This window comes from Penicillium vulpinum (genome assembly GCF_028829585.1).
Source record: "Penicillium vulpinum strain IBT 29486 chromosome Unknown utg000002l_segment0_segment0, whole genome shotgun sequence".
Lineage (NCBI taxonomy): Eukaryota > Fungi > Ascomycota > Eurotiomycetes > Eurotiales > Aspergillaceae > Penicillium > Penicillium vulpinum.
Window position 1 is genome coordinate 792,721 of NW_026643242.1, and position 27,227 is coordinate 819,947.

A 27,227-nucleotide genomic window follows, 5' to 3' on the forward strand; every position below is an offset into this window, starting at 1 on the left:
GAAATGAGTGCCTATGTTAAGTTTATTGGTTTATTTCAAGCCAAGCCCTAAAAAAAACCCTAAAACATGGACACGTTCCCCCCCAGTGGAGATGAGGAGATAGCCCTATGTTCAGTCACCATCATATTGATTTCATTTATTTTTCCCTTTGCGTCTCTAATCTCAGAAAAATGTCAAATAATGTACTCCATACAGTATCTAATATTCATCCCTACCTCTTTCCCTGTCTTCGAATAGGCAATGGTGTGTTGTGGAAATAGAGCTGTCATATTCCCCCTTCCCGTCTTACCCAACAGTCAATCAGCTTGCCTCATGGCGACTCCATTAAGCACACTAGTCCCACGTTCTGGCCGTTCGTGTTCACAATCCCTATTATTCTGTTTATGTTTATCGTCTTAGTACTCCGTACTCCGTACTTTGTAGTGTTGTGACAAAAAAAAGCCACACAAATTATGAACTTGTAGTTCTATACTCTGTACATTCTATTGTAAAATTCCACACCAGAAAAAGATAACCTCACCTGAATACCCCCTCTTTTGCGCTTTGCAGACTTTAATCTGAAACTCAGTTGCAATAGTTTCCCATTCCCTGTTTCCAGCGTACAGCATATGCACCCAATCGGTGGCTCACACTGAGTTTCGCACGCCTATAAGCCATCTGCAGATGGCACGTACCAACGTTAACTCGAGGACAAAACTCACACACGAACTATTCTAGTTCGGCCGAACTCTATACGTTGTAGCTCCGATCGTTCCCCGGACCCATCTGGGCCCTAGGGATCTTCACGCCTGTCCTTTTGGCTCCCTCCTTGTTTACCAGTTTAAGTGACGTGCATCTAGGATCTCCTCTCCAGATTTTCCGTATACCAAATTGAAATCTTTTGAGTTTCTTAGACGAGGAATTAAACTCGTATCCCGATTCCTGGGTCTGATGCTGAAGGTTTGTCTCGACCTAATTGCATCGGGATACGTGTTATCATGGATGTAGACATCTACTCCACGGACTACGAGGTCTAGTATCAACGCCACCTGTATGTGTTCTCAGACCCGATGACCATACTTTCGTAGTCCCTCTTTCCACATTACACAGCATTAGCTACAAGCACGGACGAGATCCCGTCCCGTGCGGCTCTCATGTGCAAGGAACAAGCCACCATATGCAAATTTATGACCCAGTTTCTCAGGTCCTCTTCGCCTCCACGGTCTCATCATAAAGCTTACAGTGCTCTCGGCGCCAATGGGCGTATCCGATGCTTTCTTTCTGCCAAATCATTCCCAATAGTCGCCTCTCCTGTGCCGCTTCTTGACCTGTCGAGTACCAACTGTCAGGGACAGAGCGGGGACGGTATAATTAGTGGAATCTTATTCTAAGCTATAGATTAGTTGTATGGGGTACTCCATAGCTGCAAATCACTTGACTGATAATTTGAGATATCCAAAATACTCTTCCTGGAGCTAAACCCTCGCCAAGCGTTGAAAAGGCGCCGGCTCATGCACAATGCAATATCCTCTTCCCTATTTAGACGATGTAGCATGGCGACTAGGATCAGGGATCTTGTTTTTACCACGGGTGCCTAGCCCATGGCGCAGATTTGCCTATGGAATGTGATTCGATCGGTTTCGTCAAGTGCAATCTCGACCTCTCTCGAAGGCCTACTCCGTATTTCCGTACCTTTCTCTCCTTCTGTGTGCAAGGCTTTTTTTTTCAAGGATCTTCGTGTATTATTGCCATGTTTAGTTCCCACTTTAGATCGCCCCTCCCAAATTCCGTACATACAGTACCCTACCGTCCGTGTTGTCTCCCCACTGGAGAGCCTAGAACTTCCCGCTTCGTTCTGTTTGAGTGGTAAGCATCGAAATGTAGGCTCGTGTCGGAGTGATCCCACGACGGAAGAGGCTGTATATACTTTTGGTTTATTCGATAACGGAAGGTTATTTCCGCAAATTGCCTGGCCCATTACGGAGTACAGAGTACTCGGTTGATACACAATAATTGTTATCCCTGTATATAATATTATGTAATGTCGACGGAGGCATTAGCAGCAAGGGCAGACCATCATAATCGTTAGCCAAAAGGCCATGTGGACCTCAAGTTCCAACTGCCTATTTTGTACGGAGTACGGGGTACAATATAATATTGTGTGCAAGGTTCACTACTGATTGCCCGAATAGGCAGAAAGCGTTTATCGTTCAGAAGTACTCCGTACGTGAGAAAGAAATCCCAAAACAAAAGCGCAAAGTCCTCAAATTTCCCAATAATAAGAAGGAGCACGCAGCAGCTCCCTAATCCCTGTTAACGCAATCGATCCTGCGGACAGGAATCTATTCCCCGACTGGTGCAATTGCCACCGGCTCCTGCAAGGACAACTCCCTAGTATACAAATCTAGCAGGCGCCCGCTGTACATAGTACATACTTTGTGCGTATGTTGTAGGGACTATTTCTGGAACTCAAATTCGCCGCATCCGAGAGGTCACACTCGAGGGGCTTCCGAAGTGCATGCATGCATACACATACACATACAGCAAGTACTATATGCTGCCCCGTGGAGGCAACATAGATACTATGTGGAGCGTTGAACAACGTACATTTTGGTCTCATTCTATGGAGTAGAGATCGCCTGGATCTAGTTCCTACATGATGCATTGCGGTATCGATTCCCACCACGGTGCGCTCAGGGCCTCCACCATTTCCCATTACCTGGATCGCATGTTGCCCCCCATGCAAGGCGGATGTATATTCTGGTGGGCCAGACCTGAATATGTATATTCTTATTCAGGTACCTTGTTTTTCTGTTCTCATTTCGACCGAAACGCATCATATTCGTGCGAGATTTGACTCACAAAGATACCTACAGTAGCGGAGTTCCGTGAGGAATAACTCCTTACCACCTCGATATTACGCTCTGATCTCTACGGAGTACGCCGTAATCTCGAATCCCAGCTCATGTCTTGCACTCCTATCTACTTTCTTTTTCGCGCTGAGCCCAGGCTGGTCGGTAATCAAGCGAACAGCATTGCCTACATACGACGGTGGCGTTTTCTCATATTCTGATCTAGTTTCTTCTGTTATGAAGCAAATAAAAAGAGAGCCAGTGTCCACTCTCAGCACCACTGGAACCCATAACCAGCTTATCTTGCCCATTCCTCGTTCACGTCGATACGTCAATACGTCGTTGCCAAGGTACATCAAGGACACTAAAAAAAGTCAGCCAAAGTACGATGTACAATATACAGTTGTACCACGACGTCGAGAGTTTTGGCCAATCGGGCTATGCTCGGTGCTACTCTGCTCGCATTCATTGCAGATCAAATTGAAGTATACTTTGGCCTTGTAGATCTACGCTTTTGACGTCGAGAGATCAGATTGTTTGATAATGCATCTCAAAGGTTTCAAAGGAGCGACCCGAAACTTAGAGGAACAAAAAGTACGTACAGAATAATAATTTATCTACAGAAAATGACACACACCATAGACGGATCACCGTCGGGGCTTTCCGTCCCCCGCCATCTGTCTTTATCTTCCAGTTTTTATATAGTAATGGCCCTATATTCCATCCTGTGGGTTTCAGCCGTACAGGCACGGTCTGGAGTGCATGTAGGTCGACACATGCGGCAATCTTTGGATGCAAGCATACATCCAACGCACCTCCACAGTCGTAATCTAAATCCGCCACTACTGTATACGACCTGTGGTGTACACGGGATTGTCTGTTTGACTGATTTTCACGATGAAGAGTTCGTCACTTGAGATAAGATTTTAGCGACCGTAGACTAATGCAAGATGTTCTTCAGAGCGTAACGATCGCCGATTCCCCTCTTTCCGGCCACCGGGATAGGATCCGGCTCGCTCTGCATAACTATTTATTGCAATCAACTTAGTACTCAAACAATCATTTACGAGCATACTTCTCTGTACCATATAGCAATATCCCAATATATGTACTCCATACTTTGTAATAATATCTACAGAACAAAGAAAATAGCATACATATAACAATATCCACCATGATTGACCAACCCACTATCAAAACCGCCAACGGCCAATCCTTCCTTCACCCCCATATCGTTTCCGGATATAGAACTAGCCAATCACCCTACGATTAGCTGTCGCTACCCGTGTAAAACTAGCTGCGATCCTAATTTTTTCGCGCTTCGGGGAGGGGCCGCCTTCGAATCGGATTGAATGACGTGGTCCGGCGCTGTGGATTCGACTTGTCGAGTTTTCCCCAAGATGGATTGGCTTTGGCTTCTCCATTTTTCACGCTTTTGAGGCTTTGATGCAAGTCAGAGTACAGTCCTGAAACGCACATGGTAGCTTAGTATAATGTACTGAGGCAGCACTGCCTATATTGCACTATTCACATATCCCTAGCATAGATATATATACACAACGGGTGTCTATTTTTTTGACACATGCAACGCAATAACATATGGACGTACCTACTTGAGAGTAGATACTTACTGGCCTACAGGGAATACTATTCTCATTCTCAAACCCTGTAATGTAACTAAGCCTCTCTCTGATTCTCCCCCAAACCAACCCACCGGGGACAAACAACCCACGCCTTGCCACTTTACAACCCCCGATAGAGAGCAAACAAACCCAACAGCCATCCAAAAAGCACAAGAGTATCTCGGGAACGACTTCCCAACTTCCTATGCTCTCTAGCCCGTCTTCCCGATCTGTTAATTCCCGCATTCCCACGGACCAGATTCTATGATCCATCCCAATACTAAGGAAGCTAGTAGCTAGCCCGGGCCAAAAAAGAAAAAAGAACAACGCACACACTGTGGTCACATGGATATGTTCTACAGATAACCGATATCTAGCGTCTAGCGCTTAGATTGTATCCACCGCAATCCTGGTCTTTGTGATGCTGAATAGATATGAACTCGGATTCGGATAGGCTGTAGGAGTGGATGGTAGCATGTATATAATGTAGCTAGACGATCTAGGTAATATGGCGTGCTTGGTTCACCGGGGATGTTGTTGTGTGTGTATTGTGGATTTGGATGTGGTGTTCGCCGTGTTCGACTTTCCGATGCGGGAGTTGGAAATGGGGAGGTTAGGTTCGATCATTGCGGAGATTTGACTTTTGGGAAGCGGAAGTTGATATATATATATAAGTTAGTTGGAAGTTAGAGTTAACACTTGAGAATTGAATATGACGTGGTTGTGGGAATTCGTGATGGGTGGATATATCTCGTGTTGGTAACAGCCAAAATTAGAAATCGTTTAACGTTTCGGGCTTTGGTCGATTATGGAAAATCGGGCGATCGGTGGATATGCCTAGACGAGCGGCAGCTAAGTTTGCGAAGGCACAGTATCCAAGGGGGTATGCCGAGGCCTAACGGATGAAGGGAAAGTCGCTGGCTCTTCGATACTACCAAGACTACTGTGATAGATGTGTCGAAGGGAACTACGTTGCTTGGGCATGAACATAAGGGGTAAGAAAGATACAATTACAATCATTAGCTCGCACGCAACTAGAGTAAAAGGGAATATTACGGCATAAAAAACAGCTCAAGGAATGTTTACACAAGAAGTACAACGAGAACCGAGATCCCACCCACAGGCTCGAAGCAGCCTCCCCTCTCGGCATATCAACAGGGAACGATCAGGTTACAAAGTGCAACCAAATGCATTAGGACGCGATGAGCGAACATTGAAACATAGCAAAACAATAAACAAAAAGGATAAGATAAACTCCTTCCTGGTGCGCGACGGGGATACGTCTCCCGAGGTCAGATTCCATATTGCGAATTTTCTCCACGAAAGACCGAATTATTATCGTAACAACTGCAATGTGGAACGAATATTGAGATCGTTGCTTGGTTGACTTTTATACAAAAATCCCCAAGTTCATTTGAATCCTCCACTAATCAATCGCTTACAGGAGCTGAGCAAGAGCACCGAAGATGGCGGCGAGACCAACAACGGGGACGTTGGCACCGGTCATGAAGGCAGCACCGGAGCTGGTGCTGGAAGAGCCGCTGGAGGTAGAGCTGGAAGTACCGGATTTGCCGTTGGAAGTGGTGGGGTTGTTGGTGGTGGCATCACACTTGAAGTTACCCTTGATGACATCGTCGCTCTTCAGCTTGCTGAGGTCGTCGCAGCTGAAGTTTCCGCGGGTGCTCTGCATGTTGAAGCTACCCTCGACATCCTTGAGAGCACCAAGAGCAAGCCTATTCAGTGTTAGTATATATATACGTAGATAAAGCTGTGGGAGCAAGGCCACTTACTTGTTGAAGGTACCGCTGAAGTCAATGGCACCGTTAACACGCTGGAGCATGGGAAGGCTGATGGTGGAGAGCTTGTCGTCACGGGCAATAGTGAATCCACCGTCAACGGTCTTCAGGACGGGCATGCTGATGTTGGACAGCTTGCTGTTGTCCTTGAAGATAAGATCACCGGTCTGGGTGAGGTTGGGAGCAGAGAATGTCTCAAACTTGGTACCCCAGAAGCCGAGCTGGCCGGTAAGCTTCTCAAGAGAAGGCAGGGAGATGGAAGAGATGTTCTGGAAGGTCATGTTGGTACCGGTGCCAAGGTTGGGGAGGTCAATCTCGAGGGTATCGAAGTTACCCGAGAAGCTGATCAGATCGGAGGCGTTCTGAAGGTTGTTGATGTTGATGGTCTTCAGGTCACGGTTGTTCTGGATGCTGAAGATACCAACAGTCTTGAGGGAGATACCGTTCAGGTCAACCAGACCAGTGTTGGCGATGATGACATCACCAGCCTTGGTGACACCGTCGCCGCCGAAAGTCAGGGACTGCAGCTTAGGGAGAGCCTCGAAGTTGATCGAACCAACGGAGTCGAGCTGAGCGAAGTCGAGCAGGGTCAAAGTTGTGAGTCCCTCCAAGTCGAAGCCCTTGCCGATGGAGGTGAGGAGGCTAGCGCTGATGGAGCTGACGTTCTGACCACCAGAGCAGACCAGACCACCGGTAATCTTCTCGACGCCGTCGATACGGAGGTCGCCGCTGTAGGACTTGTCGATGGTGATATCACCCTTGATGGTTTCGCAGGTGTTGATGGCATCGGCATCGCTCTGGGTCTTAATCTTGGTATCGCCGCAGTCGGCTGTAGGATGGCACTGTTAGTGGATATATATAGAGAATGACAGGAACAGAATACTCACGGGCAGCGAAAACAGCCTGGCTGGCGACCAGCGCGGAGAGGATGTACTTGAGAGACATGATAGATTCTAAAATCTTATGTGTCAGCGATGAATTTTTGAATTGGGACTTTTGGATCAGGGGAATTGCGTACCGATTAGAGATATTGGAAAGTTAGAGGGGAATCCGCAACGAGTGATTAGAGAAGAAGCGCTTCAAACGAGAGGGAAGCGGAAATACTGCCGAGATGGACAAGGCAGGAACTCTCAAATATGGTAAGAACGAATGGACGAAGGTTGGAGGAGGGAAGAAGAAGAAGGAGCCTTGGGCGAGGAAAGGGGAGAGAGTGGAGATTGTTTGTATTCTAATCTTACCAGGTGCCACTTTTTTTTTTTATGGCTGTGCCATACCAAGGGGGGAAAGAAAACATACACAGTACCGCATCCGGCGTGTCAGGGACGTGCCAGGGTAGTTCCAGGTATTTTATCGCTAATTCTAACCTGACTGTGCAGCCATTTTTACCAAGAAAAAAAATTACCAGCCACTAATAAACTGAAAATTACTTCAAAATTACTCAAATGAAACAAAAATAACTCAATTATCAAATCAAATAATATTGGCCAATTCACCAATTCCTGCTTTTGGGCGCTAGACTCTTGCACGCTTATCCCTCTCCATTCGCCCCCCTTTCTCCATTAGAGAATTTGGTATTTTGTTCAATTGTTTCCATGGAGAATATTCTGGGAATTTAATACTCCGATGTCATTGTTTACATAGTAATAGCTATGGGTATACCTAGATGTTTTCGTCACTTTCAAATGAAGCCATGCACTCGGCAAGGTACCCTGTACAACTTGACGGTGATCAGGCCTCGGCATAGTGTCATAGTTGCCACTTCTGTGCAACCATACCCCGTACTCCGTACAATCATTTGCAATGCTATCTTTGTAGCTTTGCTTGGCCCTATTAAAAGTACAAACTACATATATGTAATCACATCTCCACGGTATTTTCGACACTAAAATCCCATGCCAATTTATGCTCGAAAGGACAGATACATCCTTAATACTACTAGGATCTAATAATAATGCATAAATACTAGCTTGTAACAAGCGTGCAATCCTCCAGTTCGACCGGTCAATCAGAACTTCGCTAGCCAGTCAATCAACGGCCCCATCCTACCTATCGCTTGTTGTCGTCATCTATACCACCAAGCTTAAGACTCCCCTGTTGATCTTCAGGTGTTTCGTGCTGTAACTTTGCTTCTCATTGGATCTTATTGCATTTACATGAGACAATCTCCAACCCTGATAGATATTATTGTACAATATACTTGGCAACCACCGAATCCCTACAACACTATCACATAGCAACCATTCTCCCCGAAACACTAGATACTGAACACGCAATCTTCAAATTCGTCGAAGCTTCTCACCTTTGATAGTGGGCGATCTAAATTTGCGGGAACCCAAGCCTTCTCTGGACCCGCCCCCTGCCGCTATCGTCGATTGGCATGCACGACTCCTGATTGGCACGTTGGAATGACTCGCCCTGGATTACTGTCAATCCTCGCTGTTTTCCGAAAATACAGATCTACCTGAGGCGAAACAATCGCCTCCTCGCGAATGAGATATGCAAATTGTATCAGAGAAAGCCTATCAAACCCCTATTTTATGCGCAATGCGCACAACACTTGTTATAATACTCCGTACGGAGACTCCGTGAGTAATTAATTATCGGAGATCGATAGTCGATCACAACTGATTCTGTGAAACTCCGCCACACTTTTTGTACCCGAGTACTTTTGTGACGGGGTGAACAGGGTACACATGCACCTACCTTGCCTATATTGTGCGATGTACAGCTTTAAATCACAATGATGCACCTTCGAGTTGGTCGCAAAAATTCGTCTGGAAATTTTCAAATGTGCAACGTACTGACAAATGAAAATTTCAAACATCTGTGCGCTGTCGGTAATAATGCAGAACCGGCTATAACTTTGGCTCCGGGGGAGCTTCTGTCAATTAAAATGCGACGATCAAATTCTAGAGCTTCATCGGCCCCGTAAATTTTACGGATTCAATGGCATCTCGTTCTTCAAGACCCAATGGAATTGATAGTATTGACAATGGAATATCTACAAAATGTCCCTTTTTGAATGGCGACAAAGTCATTATATTTTTGTCGGAGACGTTACGAAGTACAGCCCTGTGTACGGGACTAGAGTTGGCAAATGTTCCACTCGATACGTCTCACCCCACTCGTGTACGCTCCACCAATCCGTTTTGCTTCGATGGGTTAGAACCCTATCAAAAAACCGGTTCATGATATATATTCTACCTCTTTATAGAGCAAGGCCGCGTTGTCTTGCATTGAAATCCAGGTCTGCAGAATCGCATAAACCTAACACACGCTGACCTGACTGAATACTTGCCCGTGCTCGTTACGCCACAAATATGGGTACAACTCGGCATTAAGCTAAGCCCAACTCTGTACTGGCGGTCCTATACTTGGCCGCCACTTGTCACAAAACGAAAGACGCCTGTGTATGGTGATTCATAGCATTCAATTCACATTCCTATCCTGCCTGTTCGGGAGGCCAAGAGAATGACCACGCACCGGAATGCGTGGAACTTTCAGGTACGGGTGTATAACTATCTATCTAGGGGTCGCGAATGGCCACATTCCCTAGAACACCAGACCATTGAAATGTACGGAGTAAGCAATGCACAATTCACTTACCCGACCTCTCTGGGGTATGTGTTTTCACCCTAATCTGGATTATCTTGGTTGGACTGCAATGCGAAGCTTTTCTGCCTTCTTGTTCTTGTGTGCTGGCTTCTGAGGCTGGTCTCACAAACAAGGATTCATTCTTGTTTCGAATTGATGCACGAACGTCTTTGGGCATTTGACTCGCTTCGGTCTAAATGCTAATCTCTTTTTTTTTTTTTTCAACGGTCGATCTCTACTTGTCTTAGATGAACAGTTGGTTCATCTCCACTAATTTTTCATTTTTTTCATTTTGTTTCTTACCGGATATAATTAGTCGGTGATGGGGTCAATAATAGAATTGTAGTCCACTAACGTGAATATGGGTGTTTCATGTAATATATATGTACGGAGTAGCTGAGCAATACCTTCTAATATAAAGCCATATAAAGTCTCTGATTATCATTAACTATATCTACATGTACATGTGCTTGATTCTCGCTTGTCGAAATTTCAAGGTGTATTGTATTACCGAGCATTTATTTCAATCTCGGTCCACGGGTGTTCTTGCGGATAGTTCCTTGGAATTGTACCGCAGCGGAGTATATTGCATCCAATCGCGTGACTTCTCAGTATAAATCCAAGGTACAATCCTCTCTTCCTGTCTACCAAAATTGGGTTGCCATTGCCATGGAGTCAATGGGATATTTATAGCCTATGTACTTAGTAATATTGACATATACCAGAAAAACTATCTTGGTTTAAATACTTGGATTCGGTTTCATGTACGGAGTACACAGTATGGAGCATATATGTAGGCTAAGATGTTTCTCGACCATTCATAAATGCATATCATAACACCATTCACAATACAGTACTAAATAATAGAATAAAATAGGTCATATGGTCATATCACGCTCGTTGCCAAGATATTTCAAGAATCAAGCTGCGAGTCATTTCATAGTGTCTCTCAGCATCAAATTTCGCTTCCATGTGTTACCTACTTAGACAAAGCCTTGCCACTAATATTCAGCAGCAGTTAGCTCACAAGTGAGCTGCATCATCCCATCTTCCATGGATAGGCATAGATTGAGTGTGTGAATAACCTTTCTGGGCTCCAGAGGTGTTTAAGGGTCTCTTTGTGAGGAAGATTTATATAGAAGATATTGGTCAGAAGAGAGAGATTGAATTATATATTTAAATCTATATCACATGTAAAAAGTGCTATCCCGGCAAGAGAAAAACAAAACTAGTTATCATTGAGAATCATGCTCAATGATAGAAACTGTCTCTGCCCAGGCCATTGAAAAGCGTCATCATTGTGCTTGGCACTCGTGGGGTAGCGCGGCGAAGCTCCAACTCCACCTCCGCAAACCCTAGCTTCGCCTACAACCCCCTCGAGACTTTCTCAGATCCAGTATATAGGTCATCGAAGACGAGTCATCCCATCTATCATTCAAAAATGTCACTCAGACGCTCAGCCCGACTGAGTTCCATTCCAACACTCAAAACACCACTACTCCAAAGCTCAGCTCCGAGCGAAGCAACCAGAGTCCAACGCAGTGCAGTGACAAAACCTCGCAAGGCATCCACAAAGCCCAATAAATCAGATAAAAAAGCCACAAAGACGAAGCCAAAACCAGGGACCTCCTATTGGTCCCCTGAGCCAGCAGTCACAGAGAAACAAGAAACAGACAACCAGCCCTCAACCACTAACCCCCCGATATTCAGACCCCAGACACCTCCTCCCCTCGACCGCCCCGTTGATCCGCACCGCACAAACGCAACCCTCATCACCCCCCACGGCTCAACAGTAAACGCCTACCCAGCGCGCGCAGAAGATGCCTCCCCCTCGAAAACCGGCCTCCCACGGCCAATGGCTACAACAGGGACACTACTCGAGAAAGCCACCGCGTACCTCATAGCAGCAGACCCACGCATTGCAAAAGTAATTGAGAAACATCCATGTCCGCTCTTCTCGCCTGCCGGCCTGGCAGAGGAAATCGACCCCTTCAACAGCCTGGTCAGCAGCATCATCGGTCAGCAAGTCTCCGGCGCGGCAGCAAAGTCCATCAAGAACAAGTTTATAGCGCTGTTTGATTTACCCGATACCATTGCGCCTGATGGTCATAAGCATGCAAAGTTCCCGACCCCGGAACAGGTCGCCAAGTGTGATATTCCTACTCTGCGCACAGCGGGGCTATCGCAGCGTAAGGCGGAGTATATCCAGGGCCTTGCGGAAAAGTTTGCTAGTGGGGAGCTTGGGGCGAGAATGCTAGCGCGGGCTACTGATGAGGAGTTGTTTGAGAAGCTTATTGCTGTTCGTGGATTGGGGAAATGGTCGGTTGAGATGTTTGCTATGTTTGCGCTCAAGCGCACTGATGTGTTTTCTACTGGGGACTTGGGGGTACAGTAAGTTCTTTTCTTCTAAGGTTAATTTTGTTCTATATGTATGCAGATTCTTGGTCTAATGGCTAGGAATTGGTTGTGTTGTGGTTTAAGGGAAGGGTTCGCTGACACCTTAGCAGACGAGGCTGTGCTGCCTTTGTGGGTCGTGATGTGAGCAAACTCAAGGGGAAGGGTGGTGGCAAGTTCAAATATATGGCCGAAAAGGATATGCTGGAACTCGCTGCCAAGTTTGCACCATATAGGTATGTCTAACTCTGTCCATGGTGTAGACAATGTGCTTACTTAGTTGATTCAGGAGTCTGTTTATGTGGTATATGTGGCGGGTTGAGGACGTTGATGTGGCTGTTCTTAGTGGTTAAAAGACGTATAAGTACTACCTGGCTGTCTTGATACCGCGTGATTTACTGGACATTGAGCATTTGAGATTGTGCTGTATTATAGATATTGCCATAGTGTATAATTGACATTTGAGTGAATTGTGGCGCCGGTTTCGTGACTATGAGAAATGAATATAATTGAAGATGTTATACACATGCAGGCACCGATGTTGGGCGCCTGACGCCCAAACCGAACAGTTACCACGGCTCCCACGAACCACCAGTTATTGTCAGAGTTCATCAATACTGCAAGAGGTGCAAGATCCGCTTGTCGATTACAAGATTAACCAAAGATATAAGAGCGCGAAGAAAATCGATTTGTACAGTATCAGTACACTCAGGCTGCGTAACCAAGCCGTGGGCCGCCGACGACGGCGCCCATTCCATTACGAAGAAAGCACACCAGGCGTTTATTTCATGCCAGCAACAATGGTACACCAACCCCCGTGTTTTCAAATTCTATGAACCAAGCAGAAACCGCTTACTTGCGGACAACAAGGTTATCAAGGTCAGCACGCTCCTTGACCTCCTTCTCGATCTCGCGAATGATGGGGCTGAGGTACTCGACATCCTATTTCATTTGCATTGTTAGCATTGTGTTCCTTGCGGCGAGTAAATGCTTCAAAACGAAGTCGAAGTGGATGTGACAAATCCGTGCAACAGGATTGGCCGATACGGAGACCCATGCGGGGAGAGCGAAATTTGGATGTTGGGGACTCACCTCCTCGGGCTTGGTCTGCTCGTGAGCGGGAAGGAGAGTGTGGGAGATGGAGCACTGCAATTGACATGTTTGTTAGGTTTTGCGCCAATTGGATACAAAGGAAGGGGGTCGGTCGAACCTGGAATGCACGGCGGATACGGAAGACACGGTCGTAGGCCTCCTTGGCGGGAAGACGCTTGATGGCCCGCTGGACGTTCTCGCTCTCCTCGGGGATCAGGTCATCGAACCTAGTTGGATAGTTAGTAAGTGTTTCACAGTTCAACACTGCCGCGAACGATATTCGAAAGACCGGGCCTCCGGGCAAATCCGACGCAACTGCGATCGCATTCAAAAGATATGCCACCGGTGCACGAGGAATTCAACCAGCGAATTTCCAATCGTTGTCTCAATCGCTCGTGGTCGGGGATAGTCGATGTGGGAGGGCAAGAATTACTTGAGTCCGAGTCTCCTGTAGCCGGCGGCATCGGTGTACCAGTGGGAGAGAGGGGTGAGCCAGCTCTTGAGCCATGGGCGCTTGACGATGTAACTGGCGAGCGAAGGGGCAGACATTTTGAATCCCGGGTATCCCAATTGACGTGGGTGTTGTGAAGGGTTGGTAAGGCTATCCGACTGGAACACGAGATGACCCGATGTTGCGAGGTTGTGCAAAACGGAGCTCGGGCGGCTAGTCCCGAAACGGAAATTATACGCCTGAGGCGATATGCACGTGATATTAGTGCCTCAGGCGGTGGAGAAACTAGGAATGTCAATCGGTGCGCTCCACTAACAGATGGGTTTCCTATGTCATATCCCCTTCTCAATCTTATTGCTTGCTTATTCTCACAGTGGTGGGATCTGTTAAGTCTTAAAGCAACTACTGATCCCTGCTTACACCAAGAAGCTTGATTGTTCTGAGACCCCGCCCGCGTCCGTGCTGCAAGATACTAGAACATTGCGCATTCGAAGCAACCACACCGGGTTCGGTAACCATCGGCCCTCGAAAACTCTCTCCCGGCAATCCTCCGTCATTACACACACCTCCTTCCTTCCACCATTTACAGACTTTGGATATTCGAATAAATCTACATTTCTTTCCCAGCTCGGTTTGAGATAGGGTTCTTGGGTTCCGGATCGAGCACCCGATATGCTCGTGCCCGGGGGCCCTCGTTGATTCAGTACGGTTCGACAAGCTACGTGAGCGCCGGCCACCAATATGTCTACAAACGGCCGAAGCGCTCCGGGCAGCTCCCCAAACCAAACTCGGTCAATCCATGTCGACAATGATCCCAATGTGCCCGCCGTACCAAGCTCCGATTTCAAAGCCCGCCTCGAGATATTTTCCACCAAGATACCCAACTTCTACATAGCACCTTTCTGCGGAGCCAGCGCTGGCGTGGCTTCTGGTATTGTCACCTGTCCTCTTGATGTCATAAAAACGAAGCTCCAAGCCCAGGGTGGGTTTCGGCGCGGAGCAAAGGAAGTTGCCTCAGGGGTGCTGTATCGCGGTATGCTCGGAAGCGGAAGGAGGATTTGGCGGGAAGATGGCATTCGCGGTCTTTACCAGGGACTAGGTCCAATGTTGCTGGGATATCTTCCCACTTGGGCTGTTTATCTAGCAGTCTATGACCGGACTCGTGAATATTTCTATGACCAGACAGGTAGGTACCTCCAGAATAGAGGATTGGGTTATTAATCAGTACTGATCGGGTTACAGGAAGCTGGTGGTTATCTCGCGGCTATGCTTCAATCTCGGCCGGTGCATGCTCAACGATTGTGACGAACCCCATTTGGGTCATCAAGACCAGGCTCATGTCACAAAGCCTTAAACAAAGCAGTGAAGGAGTGCGAGCCCCTTGGCAATACTCAGGCACATGGGATGCTGCTCGCAAGATGTATCAAATTGAAGGCATTCGCTCCTTCTACTCTGGCCTCACCCCAGCTCTGCTGGGACTAACCCATGTGGCCATTCAATTCCCCCTCTACGAATATCTAAAAATGGCATTAACAGGCTATGGTATCGGCGAACACCCTGATACCGGTAGCTCACACTGGATGGGAATATCCCTCGCCACTTTCCTCAGCAAGGTCTGTGCTAGCACAGTCACATACCCGCATGAGGTCTTACGGACCCGACTCCAAACACAGCAACGGACTATTCCGGCACAATCTCACGAAGAGATTGCGTTCCGCGGCGGATTGAAACATCCACACGACCGCGGCCGCTCGGGAGGCATATCCTCATCAGATGGAATGCCCAGCCGCCCTCGCTATAATGGCATGGTGCGCACGTTCCAGACAATCCTCAATGAAGAGGGCTGGCGTGCGTTTTATTCCGGGATTGGCGTCAACCTCTTCCGGGCCGTCCCGGCCGCCATGACGACTATGCTCACATACGAATACATGCGGAAGCAGATTAATACCTTGCAGCATGATGGCGCCCTAAGAATCCAGATGGAAGAAGAAGCTCGGGGATCTATCTGATATCCACGATCTATCAACACAGAAAAGATTATTTCAAGTTTCAACTCCTCCCTTCACATCCTTCATACCCGCCTCTTAAAACATCACACACCACCACTTCTGATCGCCAAGTCCTCCTTTCTCCCCTTTTTGTCACAATATGTATAGACAGTGACGAGGCGGTCTGTTCCTTGATATCTGCAGTTCGATCTTTAGCGAGTAAATTTTGGCTACTGCATTCCGAAAACATACGATCGTCTCGGCATAGATGACAGTATCTCCAGACTTCGGGGTTCTGACATGTGAAGCAGCTTTCACATGTCTTCACATGCTCGCTTCATTTAGCTGAAAGAGACTTGCCGATTAAAGCATTCCTCTTTTTTTCTTGTTGCCTTCTAAACTTGTCTACCATCTTCCCGGCTTCTGCATCTCTCTTTTGTATATACATTGGCTATTATATATGCTTGCCCCATTCTCGTGAATACACACTCTCAAATAAGGAAATGGCTCTCACATCTGATTTTAGAAGACGTAGAACGTATTTTATTTAAAACTCTCCACTAGATTTCAATGCTCGTGCCGTGTCTGACAACTGGCACAGTAGAAGAAACCGTTCTGAAACTCTCCCCCTTCAGGATCACATTAAAGGGTTCCCTACACTCCCGACACTGGGTGTTTCGATTGATATTATGAGCGAGATATTTCACAGTATGACCTGCCGAACTTATGCCCTTTTCTGCCAATCTTGCAATAATGAGAGATCCAAGTTGACCGTGATCATAGAGTCACCAAGATGGCCGCAAATGACTTTTACTAGAGCATTAAGAAGACTAGAACCCCGAAGGGAAATTGATGACATGATTTCACGAGCGATTTTGGGGAACGAGTATGTCATCCAGTAGTCTTTCATCCCCGTAGAAAGATTGTCCAAAGCAAGCTGCTTTAGAGGAACTATGCTGAACTTGTCTGCTTCAAGGTAGACAGATATTGGTGTAGGCAGCGGCCTTGCCATGTTCAAGTTCGCTCGCCTTGTTTTCACACTTGCTCGGCACTTTCTGGGGGTTAGACTGGTGAGTTCCTCGGCGCCTTGATCATGGTCGTTGTAGTTCTGTCGGTAGAGAAAACACAGAACTCGTTTGATTGTCTCCGGATCGTCCTCCGGTAGATTGATGGTCCCGATGATAGGTTCCTTGAAAGGCTTGAGAGTAGCATCAAAAAAGTGAGATTTGGTGCAAATAATGGCACCGTGACCTTTAAGGCTCTCGTTCTGGCTGATGATAGTTACATGAGGAACGATCCTCCGTAAGAAGATCTCCCAGTGGCTGGTGAACCTGGGAGGAGATTTTGATCGATGCCATCTTGGAAAGAGAGGCGCTCCAGGAGAGGTTGAGAGAACTGGAACCGAAACATTCAGGCGTTGAGGCTACGAACAACAGCTATATCCTAGCCTCATGTGGAAGTCAACACCAGTTCATATGTGGTGCTTTAAGTCAAATCCAAAAAATTGTCCATATAGAGACCATAATTGTAACCAGATGCAGAATGACGGGGCCACTATGATAACTTGCATGGGAGGCACAGCTTTGATACTATAGTCACAAATGTGGGCATTCAAAGTTTCCAATTTGATACCGAGAAGAGTATTCGGCCGTGTCTGCAGCCTCTGCCCTTTACCATTTAGGACTTCAAGAGCCTGATTTAGCTGGCTCAATAGGATCTAAGGGAGGTTATATGTATAATACTTCGATGTTCTTTTTGGGCGTCTTTTTATACGTGCGCTGAGACGTCTTTTTTTTTTGCGGTCTGGTAGGTTGACAAATATGTTGTAAGAAGAGAAATTCATACGTACTATCCATAGTTACATGTATGTATCTACTATTTACACACTACATACTTTCAGTAAGGCGCATCTTGGCCAGCATTTTTCGCCGACCTTGTACTAAGGTACAGAGTACTCCGTACATAATTCCACCAAGCTAATTTAATTCCTACACCACTAAAAATGTAGTTTTTCGAGATTTGAAAGACGTATATAAAACATAGAGAGCTAGTTTATGTATATCAATTATTTCGTATGATTTAAATCGCTCTATAACAGTGAAAACAGTGTACAAAAATGTAGCTGTAGGATACAAAACTAAATGGGTCAGTAGGCGCGAAGGTTTTTTAAGTAGCTCACATGGCCCAGTGGTAAGGCGTTCGTCTCGTACTTATTCAAGAACTTAACGAAAGATCCCCGGATCGATCCCGGGTGTGAGCATTGTCAATTTTTTTTGGATGATCTTTCTCTCTCTTTCGACACTAACAAAAACATTCGGAATCAACTTGAGACTCGCCCGAGGATATAGTCTGTACCCCACCCGGGCAGGCACCGATTCCATGACTCAGCGTACCCTACCTGAACTAGAGAGACTAGATACCTGATTATACATAATAGAAAGAAAGACAGGCGAGAAAGGGAAATACGTGATAGAAATGAGCTGCATAGTAGGTTTAGATCCTCTGCCATTCTCGGCCAGGATCATATCAACTATACGATCAGCTCTATAAGCTCACTTCAATATGAGACAACCATCCTATTTTAGGACGGAGATGATACTGCCTGCGTGGTTTACCAAAAGTCTGAATGCCACAGAATGATCATCTGTAGCCCTATTCGGCATCACGATCCGGATATAGAGCCCTAGTATCCATGTTCGCGAAGAAAACTTTTGGTGGTCTCTTTTCCTTCGTGATGGGACGAATCAGCAAGTTATCAGGTGCTGTGTGGAAAATTGCCATAAACATCGCCTCTTCATTCAATTTGCTTCAAAAACATGAATTCATCCACTGGCGTACGAAGCTCGTCGAGATAATCTTCGATCTCCATAAGCCGACGGTGATCTTTGCTAGTGCCGAGTGACCTGAAACTTGAATGCAAAAATTCGCCAGTTGGCTTAGCTTAGGCCTGACTTAGACCTAACTTTGGATCACAGTTGCATGTTTTCTATATATAACAAGGGAAATTTATACGTTGTATAAACTGCATTCCAGGCTGAAAGTACTCCCCGAGTAGATGAGTGGTTCTTTAATATATGGGGCAATCACGTGACACACTATTGAAATTTGCCCAATTATTTTTTTTCCCTTTTTCCTTTCCACTTCTCCCTTCACACTTTTCTCTTCGACAACCATCAATCCGTACTTGTTTCTCAGGTGTTTAATGCCGGCACTTGATCAATTTGTACAGCGGTCACAAATCAATATCGGAACAATATCAGATGTTGATTCTGATCAGGTTCACTTGCACATTTTTTTTTGTGTAACCCATCTTGCATCAAACCAATATCCCCATTGGCTTTGTAGCTATTTGATTTGTTAAAGGCAGTTGGATTTGCCTGTATAGTTTCCTGTTTGCTCTTGTGCATCTTGCATTTTCTTGCCCAAACACAACATTACTTCGCTATTCGCATGATGAACAATTTCAAGATTGAACTGGGTTGTCAATACACTTAGACTCCCAGGGCATGATCATTCATACACTGAAAATTCTGATTGAATATGAAGACCCAGATGTTATTTCCAATTGATTATGATTTCTTTTCACCTTTCGCATATACAGCAACAAAGAGTCTCAATGAACAAAGAATTATATATATACATTTGGTTTAACAAACTATTTATCAGACACTGTTGTAACAAATTCAACCCATATCGTAATTGCATGAATGGAAGATTGACATTTCAGTATGAATAAAACTTAAGGTCGTCCCTTCCCACCATTCTGCGCTCGACTCTCATCAAGTGCTTGTTGAACCCATGACTCGTCTTTTCTCTCAAATGGCGTAGCTCGTTGATAGGAACCCTGCCTCGGAGCCTGGAGCTGGGCATCTCGCCGCGCAGTACGAATAGAGCTAATACAGTATGAACAAAGGATGACAGCCATTGTAAAAGCTGCAATAGGAGCATTGAGCGACTGGACAAGATCAGTATTAGATAGAGCCCTTTGATATGAAAAATACGAAAGATTGGAGAGCGTGGCTGAGATATTAAGTGGGTGTAAAGTGTTTAGGTTGATATTCGTAATGTATTGTACATACCCCTTTTGGCTTGCCTAATTCTTTGGGATTTGATCTTTGGGCCATCGCGTACGGAGTATGTTGTGTCGGATTCTGGTTTGGGCTTGAGCTATCTTCAGGCTCACCTTTGCCAGCAGAATGAGTAAATAGAGGTGTAACCTTTTGATAGTGAATAAAATTGAGCAGAGTTGAGAAAATTCAAAGTAAAAACCAACTAGATGAGAAATAGGTAAGGATAAGTAGATAGTGAAGGTGATATCGATGGTACTGGATAATAGAGACGGAGAGTTGAGCAGCACGGGGAGTGCAAACAGGCCAAACCACTCTGTATTCTAAGGTGACGGCGAATTACCAATTTCGGTTTAGCGTGCCTCTTTAGGTCTAGCTCCATCCACGTGAGTAATATCGCCGTGCGTGTGTCTATAAAGTCGCCTTTATCGCCACGACTATTACTCGAACGTTTCGCCCGTTACGGCTCCTTTCTTACTATCTACGTCCTATATACGTCCTACCAGTGAGGCATTTTTACTATTAATCTAGCTTGCCGAGCCCTACCGCCCCTCGGTCACCGGCGCGAACTAACTAATCCTCGACTGCGACATCGCCCGTCTATAGGCCCATCGCCCGTCCACGGTGGGCGGTGGGCGGTGGGCTATTTAGATTTTCGAGTGCCCGTCTATAACGCCCACGGCCTACGGGCATACCTGTCCTGGGTGTGCTCACCATACCCACTAGTCGTGCCAAGCGCCCAACACCATCTATATTGTTACAGGTGGCGTATCCTATTGGCTGAATGTGATGTGTTTTCAATCTCTACCGACTAGATTCTTGTCAGATTCATTTCAAGAAGAAGAGACCTTGGACCAATACTGATCTAGGCTAGGTATTTTGGAACATATCGGCTTTTTGTATCCGACATAGAAATATTCGGAGTCACACTGCCAACGACCCTGGCGATCCGAACGGTTCTCCACTATAGGACGAAACATGTAGTGGTAACCCGCCGAGCGTTAAAAAAGTGTATGTACGGAGTATGTGGTATTCTAAGCGCTACTTCCCAAGACTATATTGCACAGCCCATTTCCGAGTAGAGTTGTCTCCAAGTAATAGATGTGACCTCTCTATATGCAATTGTGCTCTCAGATAAAAAGAGGAGGTGGGATCAGCTTTCCGCAGCCAGAAACCTTCTGGGTTTTTTGGTTGTAATAGTTATGTCTACCCAGTAAATTATGGCGTCGAATCTGTTGAATATACCACAGATTAGAACGTTCTACTGAGCTTTCAGCCCATTGGCCACACGCTTAGAAATGAGATGGTTTAGATATAGTAAAGGTAGATAATTCTATCTATCTATAAGGCAAGTAAGGCTAGCTTCAGAATGGTTTTAATATATCATACTGATTTTATTTGCTGAAGAGGGGCTTAAGCTTGCAAAACATGTTCTGGGGATCTAATGCTCTCCGGGGCCTATCTGAATTTAGGCCTCTACTGTTTCGAACCCACTTTTTGTAGTTGAAGTTAATGGTTCTGGACAGGAAGTGATTGATACAGGAAATACATATTAATAGTTATGCGAAACAAAAAGAGTGAGAAATCGAATTGCCAATCTCGCACGTGTGGTACATCTATATCTCTACCGTGCCGATATCTGGCTTACGAGGAATCACATCTCCAAGCACCTCCCTCGCAGCTAACATCAAGGAGTGTGCTTCGGTAAGAATCAATTCGGGAGATTATCTCCGGCTTTCGAATTATACCGCAAAAGAGGGGTTTGCTATAGATCATCTATCCTTCGGCTCCGAGCATAGCCTATGCCTGGGTCGGATGAGTGCAGCCGATGGAAACTGTGTCGCTATTATAGTCTCACAAAATTTCCCAATCCTAGGGTGATTGTTACAGCCATCTTTTGCCCGTCTCGTACAATGTATACACAACTACTCGTTCACGACGTCGCCCCTTTTACGACGAGGCTGGCCTCGTGGGCTACCGTCATCTTTATCGGCTTCCTCTTCTATCGTGCATTCCTAGGCCCGCTATCGCATCTACCAGGACCTTTGCTAGCCAAATTCACAGGGCAGTGGCGAAGTTTGCGATACTGGCGTGGAAGGTGGCATGAGGATATCTTGGAAGTCCATCGTCAGTACGGTCCAATTGTGCGAATCGCCCCAAATGAAGTCGCGGTGGTCGACCAAAAAGCCTTGAAGCTCCTTTACGGTCACGGACACAACGCTGCAAAGACGGACTGGTATGGATCCTGGGATCCTGCAGTGGGACCTCCTGCTTTCTTCGCGGTACGGGACCGAAAACTTCATTCTACCCTTCGAAAGCGCGTCTCGGGTGCCTATACCATGTCCGCCATTCTCAAATACGAGCTGCATATCCAAGACTGTTTAGATCTATTTCTCCGAAAATTACAGAAACACAGCGCTGCAGGCTCTAAAATAGATATGTCGAACTGGACGAATGCTTTTGCTTTCGATGTAGTCGGCGAATTGGTCTACGGTGCACCCCTCGGACATCTTGAGAGCGAGACCGACGTTTCAGGTTTGCGCAAGTCCATTTTCAACATATTCTTCTGGAGCGCAAATCTAGGTCACTACTGGGGCCAAAAGTCCTTGTATTATAACAAATACTCACTAGCGGTTCGCAAATTACTTGGATCAAAGAATTCGATTACAGCGTTTCGCGAATGGAGCATATCGAGAGTGAAAAAACGGTGGGACATGCGTGAAACGGTGCCATCACCAAGAAATGATATGTTGTCTCATTTTCTGCATATGAAAAATCCAAATGGCCAGGGAGTGAGATTCGACGAGGTTTTGGGCGAAGCAATGAACATCATGTGGGTACACAAATTACTTCTGAAAGTGGCATATTTCTGACGGATTACCAAAGCGGCGCTGGGGCTGATACAACCTCGATCGCAATGAGAGCTTGCCTTTTTGCGGTATGTTCACGAGCAGATGTTTATCAGAAATTGCAAAAAGAGGTCGATGACTTCTATAAAGCCAATAAACTCTCGCGCCCAATCCAGTATCTTGAGACGCAAAAGCTGCCATATCTATGCGCAGTCACAAAGGAAGCCATGAGACTCTTTCCTTCCATTGTGTTTCAGCTCCTACGCTTTGCGCCCGAGGGAGGCATTTGTGTCGATGGTAAAACGGTCCCCGCAGGCACGCCTATTGGAATCAGTCCTGTCGCACAAAATCGGGATCCCCTTGTCTGGGGTGACAATGCGGACGATTTCCTGCCAGAAAGATGGCTGGAAGGAGAGGAACGCACAAGATACCTTGATTCAAACAACATGACCTTTGGAGGGAGCGGGCCTAGGATGTGTGTTGGGAAGAATATCGCCCTTGTAAGTGTCCCCCCTTTCATCGGTTAATAGGTATATATATTAACCGGTAATTAGGTCGAGATTCACAAGTTCCTTGCCCAAATACTTCGACATTTTGATGTTGAGATTGCGGACAAAGAGAAATCGTGGCACGTCACGTCTTATTGGTTTGCGTACCAACATGATTTCAACGTCCACGTCCGCGTCCGAGCACAGAACCCCTTACTATCTAAGGAGAAGCCGACAGAAATAGCAGTTGCCGCATAAGTGAAGCAAGACCTGGGTTGAAATCTGTATCTACAGTTAGTAATTGAAGACTTGCTAAGTCTGTGATTCCCAAACCAGCTTAGATGATAGCAGCGGCTTCTAAATCTCAGTTGGCTGCACCCCAAAAATGTAAGGCCTGCCCAGTCGTAGTGCAAGCTCTTGATCGAAATAATTCAAAGTACACCAAATCCGTCGAGAATTTTCCCTCTCTACCTTACCGTGTTAAGTGTACATGTCGAGATGAAGGCCTAAGGAGAATTCTACTACAGGCGTACAAATACGCTATGTTTGACTACTTATGAGTATGTAAAAAGCCAAAGCCTTTAGCTAGCTAGGATGACAGGACATTCTAAGTGAAAAGTGGGTATAAATGGTGTGGACTAATCAACAATATTATTGCTCTTAGACTATTAAGATCAGCCTCATTAGAGCTAGTGTTGAGGGTCTGGTGGGGTAAGGTGTTGGACAAACCTACATTTGTCAGTAACAGCCAAGATAGATTCTAATAAAAGAAAGGAGCAACTCACTCCCTAAAGTTGCGCTCTATGTGCCATATGGATTTCAGCGTAGAACCGGCATGATCCGCGTTCACTTCGGGTTCTTCTTGTTGGATAAACAACATCCAAACGGTTTCATCAGGCTTGGCTTCACTTTTTTTTAAACATTTTGCCGGCGGAGCAGTCCAATGTTGTCAGAAAGTAGAGACGCAACGCCGGAGATATAGAATTATTTAGACATGATAATAAAATGAAGCTATTCCCACCATACGAAACGGCACACACCCGCTAGTCCTAGCGATGAATGAAGATGGTTGAATAGGCTAGCACGACTTAGAGAAATCTGATATTTCTACAAGAGCATAGCCCGAATAGCCGTATATGTTGTGTTTTGGGAGAGAATTTGAAGGACCTCTGCTTTGTGAGGTTCAAGATCGATGTAAGTAGGTATTTGTGCGGTCGCGGTCGGTATCACGGCGATGGATAGATGTGGGAATGACTTAGGGGCGATAACGATGATGACGATGATGACGATGATGATGATGATGAAAATGATGAAAATGATGGAAAGAATGATGAATAGCTTCAGTTTCATTAAAATGCAGTCAGAATAGTGCAAAACATCCATGGATAGCTTCATTTACAATACAGTGTATAGAGCGGTGCCCAAAAGCGGTCTAGAATACGGCATCTCCAGACACCTTCAGGCATTTTAAGGCATTAAGCCTGAAAAACCAGGCATTTAGACCTTGGCCGTTATACACCTTCGTAAATCACCATCTTCACCGCTATCCCTCTCTGCAATACTTAATTGAAAGAGCTGCATCAAAGGGGTTGAGCCTAGAAACAGACAGACGGTATTGTTAAAGAATAGGCCCCTATTACTAGGACCCCCATGGGCCTAAAATCAAACCTAAAGCCTATAGTAGACTTAAGAACCGGGCCTGAAGCCTAACCTATTCGTCGGTTGGGTCAGGTTAGACTTTGGGATTTGTGGAAGCCTGTAATAGATTTTAAATAGATCAGTTATATAGTGATTTGTGTATTAATTGATCCTTGGATATGAATGTCCACGGGTAGCCCTGGAGGGCTGGCAATTAACCGGTGGGGATAAGATAAACCCATTGGCACGTGACTCAGGTGGATCACCGAGGTGCCCAGGTCAACTGCCCTAGAGCCTTATCGCATCATCTAATCGATGCCGACGTTCTCAGGCCGTCGACACACCCACTCTTACTTAACCATAGCACCCCATGGCTTCTGACCAAACCCCATCTAGAGGGGGCATGTCCCTGTATGCCAACCTACTTAATTCTACTGATACATCGACCACCATCTCTCGCGCTCCTGTGGTCTTTAAGCAGGCGGAGACCGAACAACAAGCGGACGACGCGGCTGCCAAAAAGCAACAGCTGAATCCTGGTATTTACCTTTGACTCATTGGGCATTCCGAGAGGCAGATTCTGATTTTTTTCCTTCTCATTCATAGCTTCTCTTCGGTTCCAACCTCCCAAACGACCCCAGCTCTCAGCCCAGAAGCCTAAACCCAAACATACTTTACCCAAGGCAATAGCACAACCACAGCCCTCAGCTAACCAAGCTTCGGTACCGACGAAGAGTACTTTAGCTGATTGGACCACTATTGAAGATGACGATTATGAGTACGCTCGAGAGAAGCGACAACGTGGCGGAAGAAAGAAGCGCAAGAAGAACCATGAAACAGATGTTGTCCAGAATTACGATGACTTCTATGAGTCTTTTCGACCTACTAGCCATGCACAGTACCGCTATGCTGATGAAAAGATCAATGAAGTCCGCGAGTGGAAAGATCGCATATATGCGCATGTCAGAAAACGTTCACCGAGCAGATTTTCAGATAGCGAGGATTACGACCGGCCAAAAATGCGTATGTTGAGATGTTTTGCGATTAGTGATGATTTCCAGACTAAGCAGATATCAGGACAATTTGCACCTCCAAGCAACTTTGCACCGCCACCAAATCTTAATGATATGCCACCAGCTTCGGTTCCTAATGACATATCTGGTGATGATGCATTTGCTCGCCGTGCAGCATTAGGGGAACGCTTCGACACTGAGTTCACCACCGCTCAGGCCCAATTCCCGACCTCACCCCCACGCCATACTGAGATTCCTACTTCAACCCCCAATATCCCACCCTCGGGACAAGTGATTCCACCTCCACCACCATCACGCCCTCTTGACGCCTTCCAACCTAGCTCCGCGACTATCTCCCGTGCACCAGTCCGATACCATCTCCCACCGGCCCCAGAAGACATCCCGGCCTCCGAAGCTGAACTTGAAGCCGTATTGGCCCAAGAGCAACCGTCCGAGGAGGAAGAACCAGATGAATCTGCGCCACGATCCCTTCGTCCTGGACAAAAAGGCTTCGCAGAACGACTGCTTTCCAAGTATGGCTGGACCAAGGGGTCTGGCCTCGGCGCTACTGGCTCTGGTATGGTGAAGCCGCTGCAAGTCAAGATTGAGAAGCGAAAGAAGCGACCAGACTCAGAGGGTGGTGGCTTTGTCACACCTGCTGGCCGAGGGAAGATCATTGGAAGCAACAAGAAAGGTGAATACGAAACCAGCAAGTTCGGTCCCATGAGCGAAGTGGTCATACTGCAGGGCATGCTGGATGGAATGGACTTGGATGCTGAAATGGATGGAAGTAATGATGGTGGTTTGATGCAGGAGATTGGAGAGGAATGTAATGAAAAGGTATTTTCTCGTTTTGTCAATGCGCTTGAGGGATGTCACTAACTTCGGGGACTTTAGTATGGAAACGTGGAGCGAGTCTTCATCGCTCGCGACGTCGCAGCCCCAGTCCCGGTCTTTGTCAAATTCACCAATCCCTTGTCAGGTCTACGGGTAAGTTTTTTTTAGATCTATATGTGGTTTTAAATGTAAATTTAGGCATTGCTGACTATTGCATATAGGCTGTGAACGCGCTCGAAGGCCGGATTTTCAATGGTAACAAAATCGTTGCACGATTTTTTGATGCCGAGAAATTCGAGCAGGGGATTTACACGGACTAATTGTCCATGTTCATGCCCTTTATGTACGCCGTGACATCTCGATTGCTTATTAATTTGTGCTCTCTCGACCATTGCACATACAATTGGCCATGAATGTGCTCGGAGGTCAGGTACTCAATGGCCAGAAAATCGTAGCACACTTTTTTTCGACTGATGAGTTTGACCCGAGATTTAAGTGGCCGATTGCTTGTGTCATACCCTTTCATGTACTTAACTATGTTAATGATGATGTTCGATTCATTTGATG

At 46.2% G+C, this 27,227-nt stretch overlaps 8 protein-coding genes across 8 annotated transcripts; 4 read left to right on the top strand and 4 right to left on the bottom strand.

Annotated features, from left to right (window-relative positions):
• Positions 1–5,891: 5,891 nt before the first annotated feature.
• ecm33 (GPI-anchored protein Ecm33) lies at positions 5,892–7,325 on the bottom strand (the record flags this gene model as incomplete). The annotated part of the gene is made up of 4 exons (XM_057251083.1): positions 5,892–6,186; positions 6,244–7,091; positions 7,150–7,202; positions 7,268–7,325. Coding segments are annotated over 4 exons (1,254 nt in total), but the record flags the coding sequence as incomplete, so codon positions are not given.
• A 3,959-nt stretch (positions 7,326–11,284) lies between these two features.
• alkA (DNA-3-methyladenine glycosylase II) lies at positions 11,285–13,073 on the top strand (the record flags this gene model as incomplete). The annotated part of the gene is made up of 4 exons (XM_057251084.1): positions 11,285–12,234; positions 12,351–12,473; positions 12,527–12,585; positions 12,862–13,073. The coding sequence occupies 4 exons, from the start codon at positions 11,285–11,287 to the stop codon at positions 13,071–13,073; spliced, it is 1,344 nt and encodes a 447-aa protein (XP_057110409.1).
• A 16-nt stretch (positions 13,074–13,089) lies between these two features.
• N7479_003388 (ubiquinol--cytochrome-c reductase subunit 7) lies at positions 13,090–13,878 on the bottom strand (the record flags this gene model as incomplete). The annotated part of the gene is made up of 4 exons (XM_057251085.1): positions 13,090–13,179; positions 13,330–13,383; positions 13,448–13,556; positions 13,763–13,878. 4 exons carry the CDS (start codon positions 13,876–13,878, stop codon positions 13,090–13,092), a joined length of 369 nt encoding a protein of 122 aa, XP_057110410.1.
• A 643-nt stretch (positions 13,879–14,521) lies between these two features.
• Positions 14,522–15,789, top strand: N7479_003389 (uncharacterized protein; the record flags this gene model as incomplete). The annotated part of the gene is made up of 2 exons (XM_057251086.1): positions 14,522–14,966; positions 15,023–15,789. The coding sequence occupies 2 exons, from the start codon at positions 14,522–14,524 to the stop codon at positions 15,787–15,789; spliced, it is 1,212 nt and encodes a 403-aa protein (XP_057110411.1).
• Positions 15,790–16,492: 703 nt separating this feature from the next.
• Positions 16,493–17,126, bottom strand: N7479_003390 (BTB/POZ domain-containing protein; the record flags this gene model as incomplete). The annotated part of the gene is made up of 2 exons (XM_057251087.1): positions 16,493–17,035; positions 17,100–17,126. The coding sequence occupies 2 exons, from the start codon at positions 17,124–17,126 to the stop codon at positions 16,493–16,495; spliced, it is 570 nt and encodes a 189-aa protein (XP_057110412.1).
• A 2,381-nt stretch (positions 17,127–19,507) lies between these two features.
• On the bottom strand, positions 19,508–19,693 carry N7479_003391 (uncharacterized protein; the record flags this gene model as incomplete). Its single annotated transcript, XM_057251088.1, has 1 exon — positions 19,508–19,693. The coding sequence occupies one exon, from the start codon at positions 19,691–19,693 to the stop codon at positions 19,508–19,510; it is 186 nt and encodes a 61-aa protein (XP_057110413.1).
• A 2,055-nt stretch (positions 19,694–21,748) lies between these two features.
• Positions 21,749–23,430, top strand: N7479_003392 (cytochrome P450; the record flags this gene model as incomplete). Its single annotated transcript, XM_057251089.1, has 3 exons — positions 21,749–22,668; positions 22,722–23,184; positions 23,239–23,430. 3 exons carry the CDS (start codon positions 21,749–21,751, stop codon positions 23,428–23,430), a joined length of 1,575 nt encoding a protein of 524 aa, XP_057110414.1.
• A 1,750-nt stretch (positions 23,431–25,180) lies between these two features.
• N7479_003393 (uncharacterized protein) lies at positions 25,181–26,980 on the top strand (the record flags this gene model as incomplete). The annotated part of the gene is made up of 4 exons (XM_057251090.1): positions 25,181–25,349; positions 25,417–26,663; positions 26,721–26,813; positions 26,882–26,980. The coding sequence occupies 4 exons, from the start codon at positions 25,181–25,183 to the stop codon at positions 26,978–26,980; spliced, it is 1,608 nt and encodes a 535-aa protein (XP_057110415.1).
• Between the last annotated feature and the right edge of the window lie 247 nt (positions 26,981–27,227).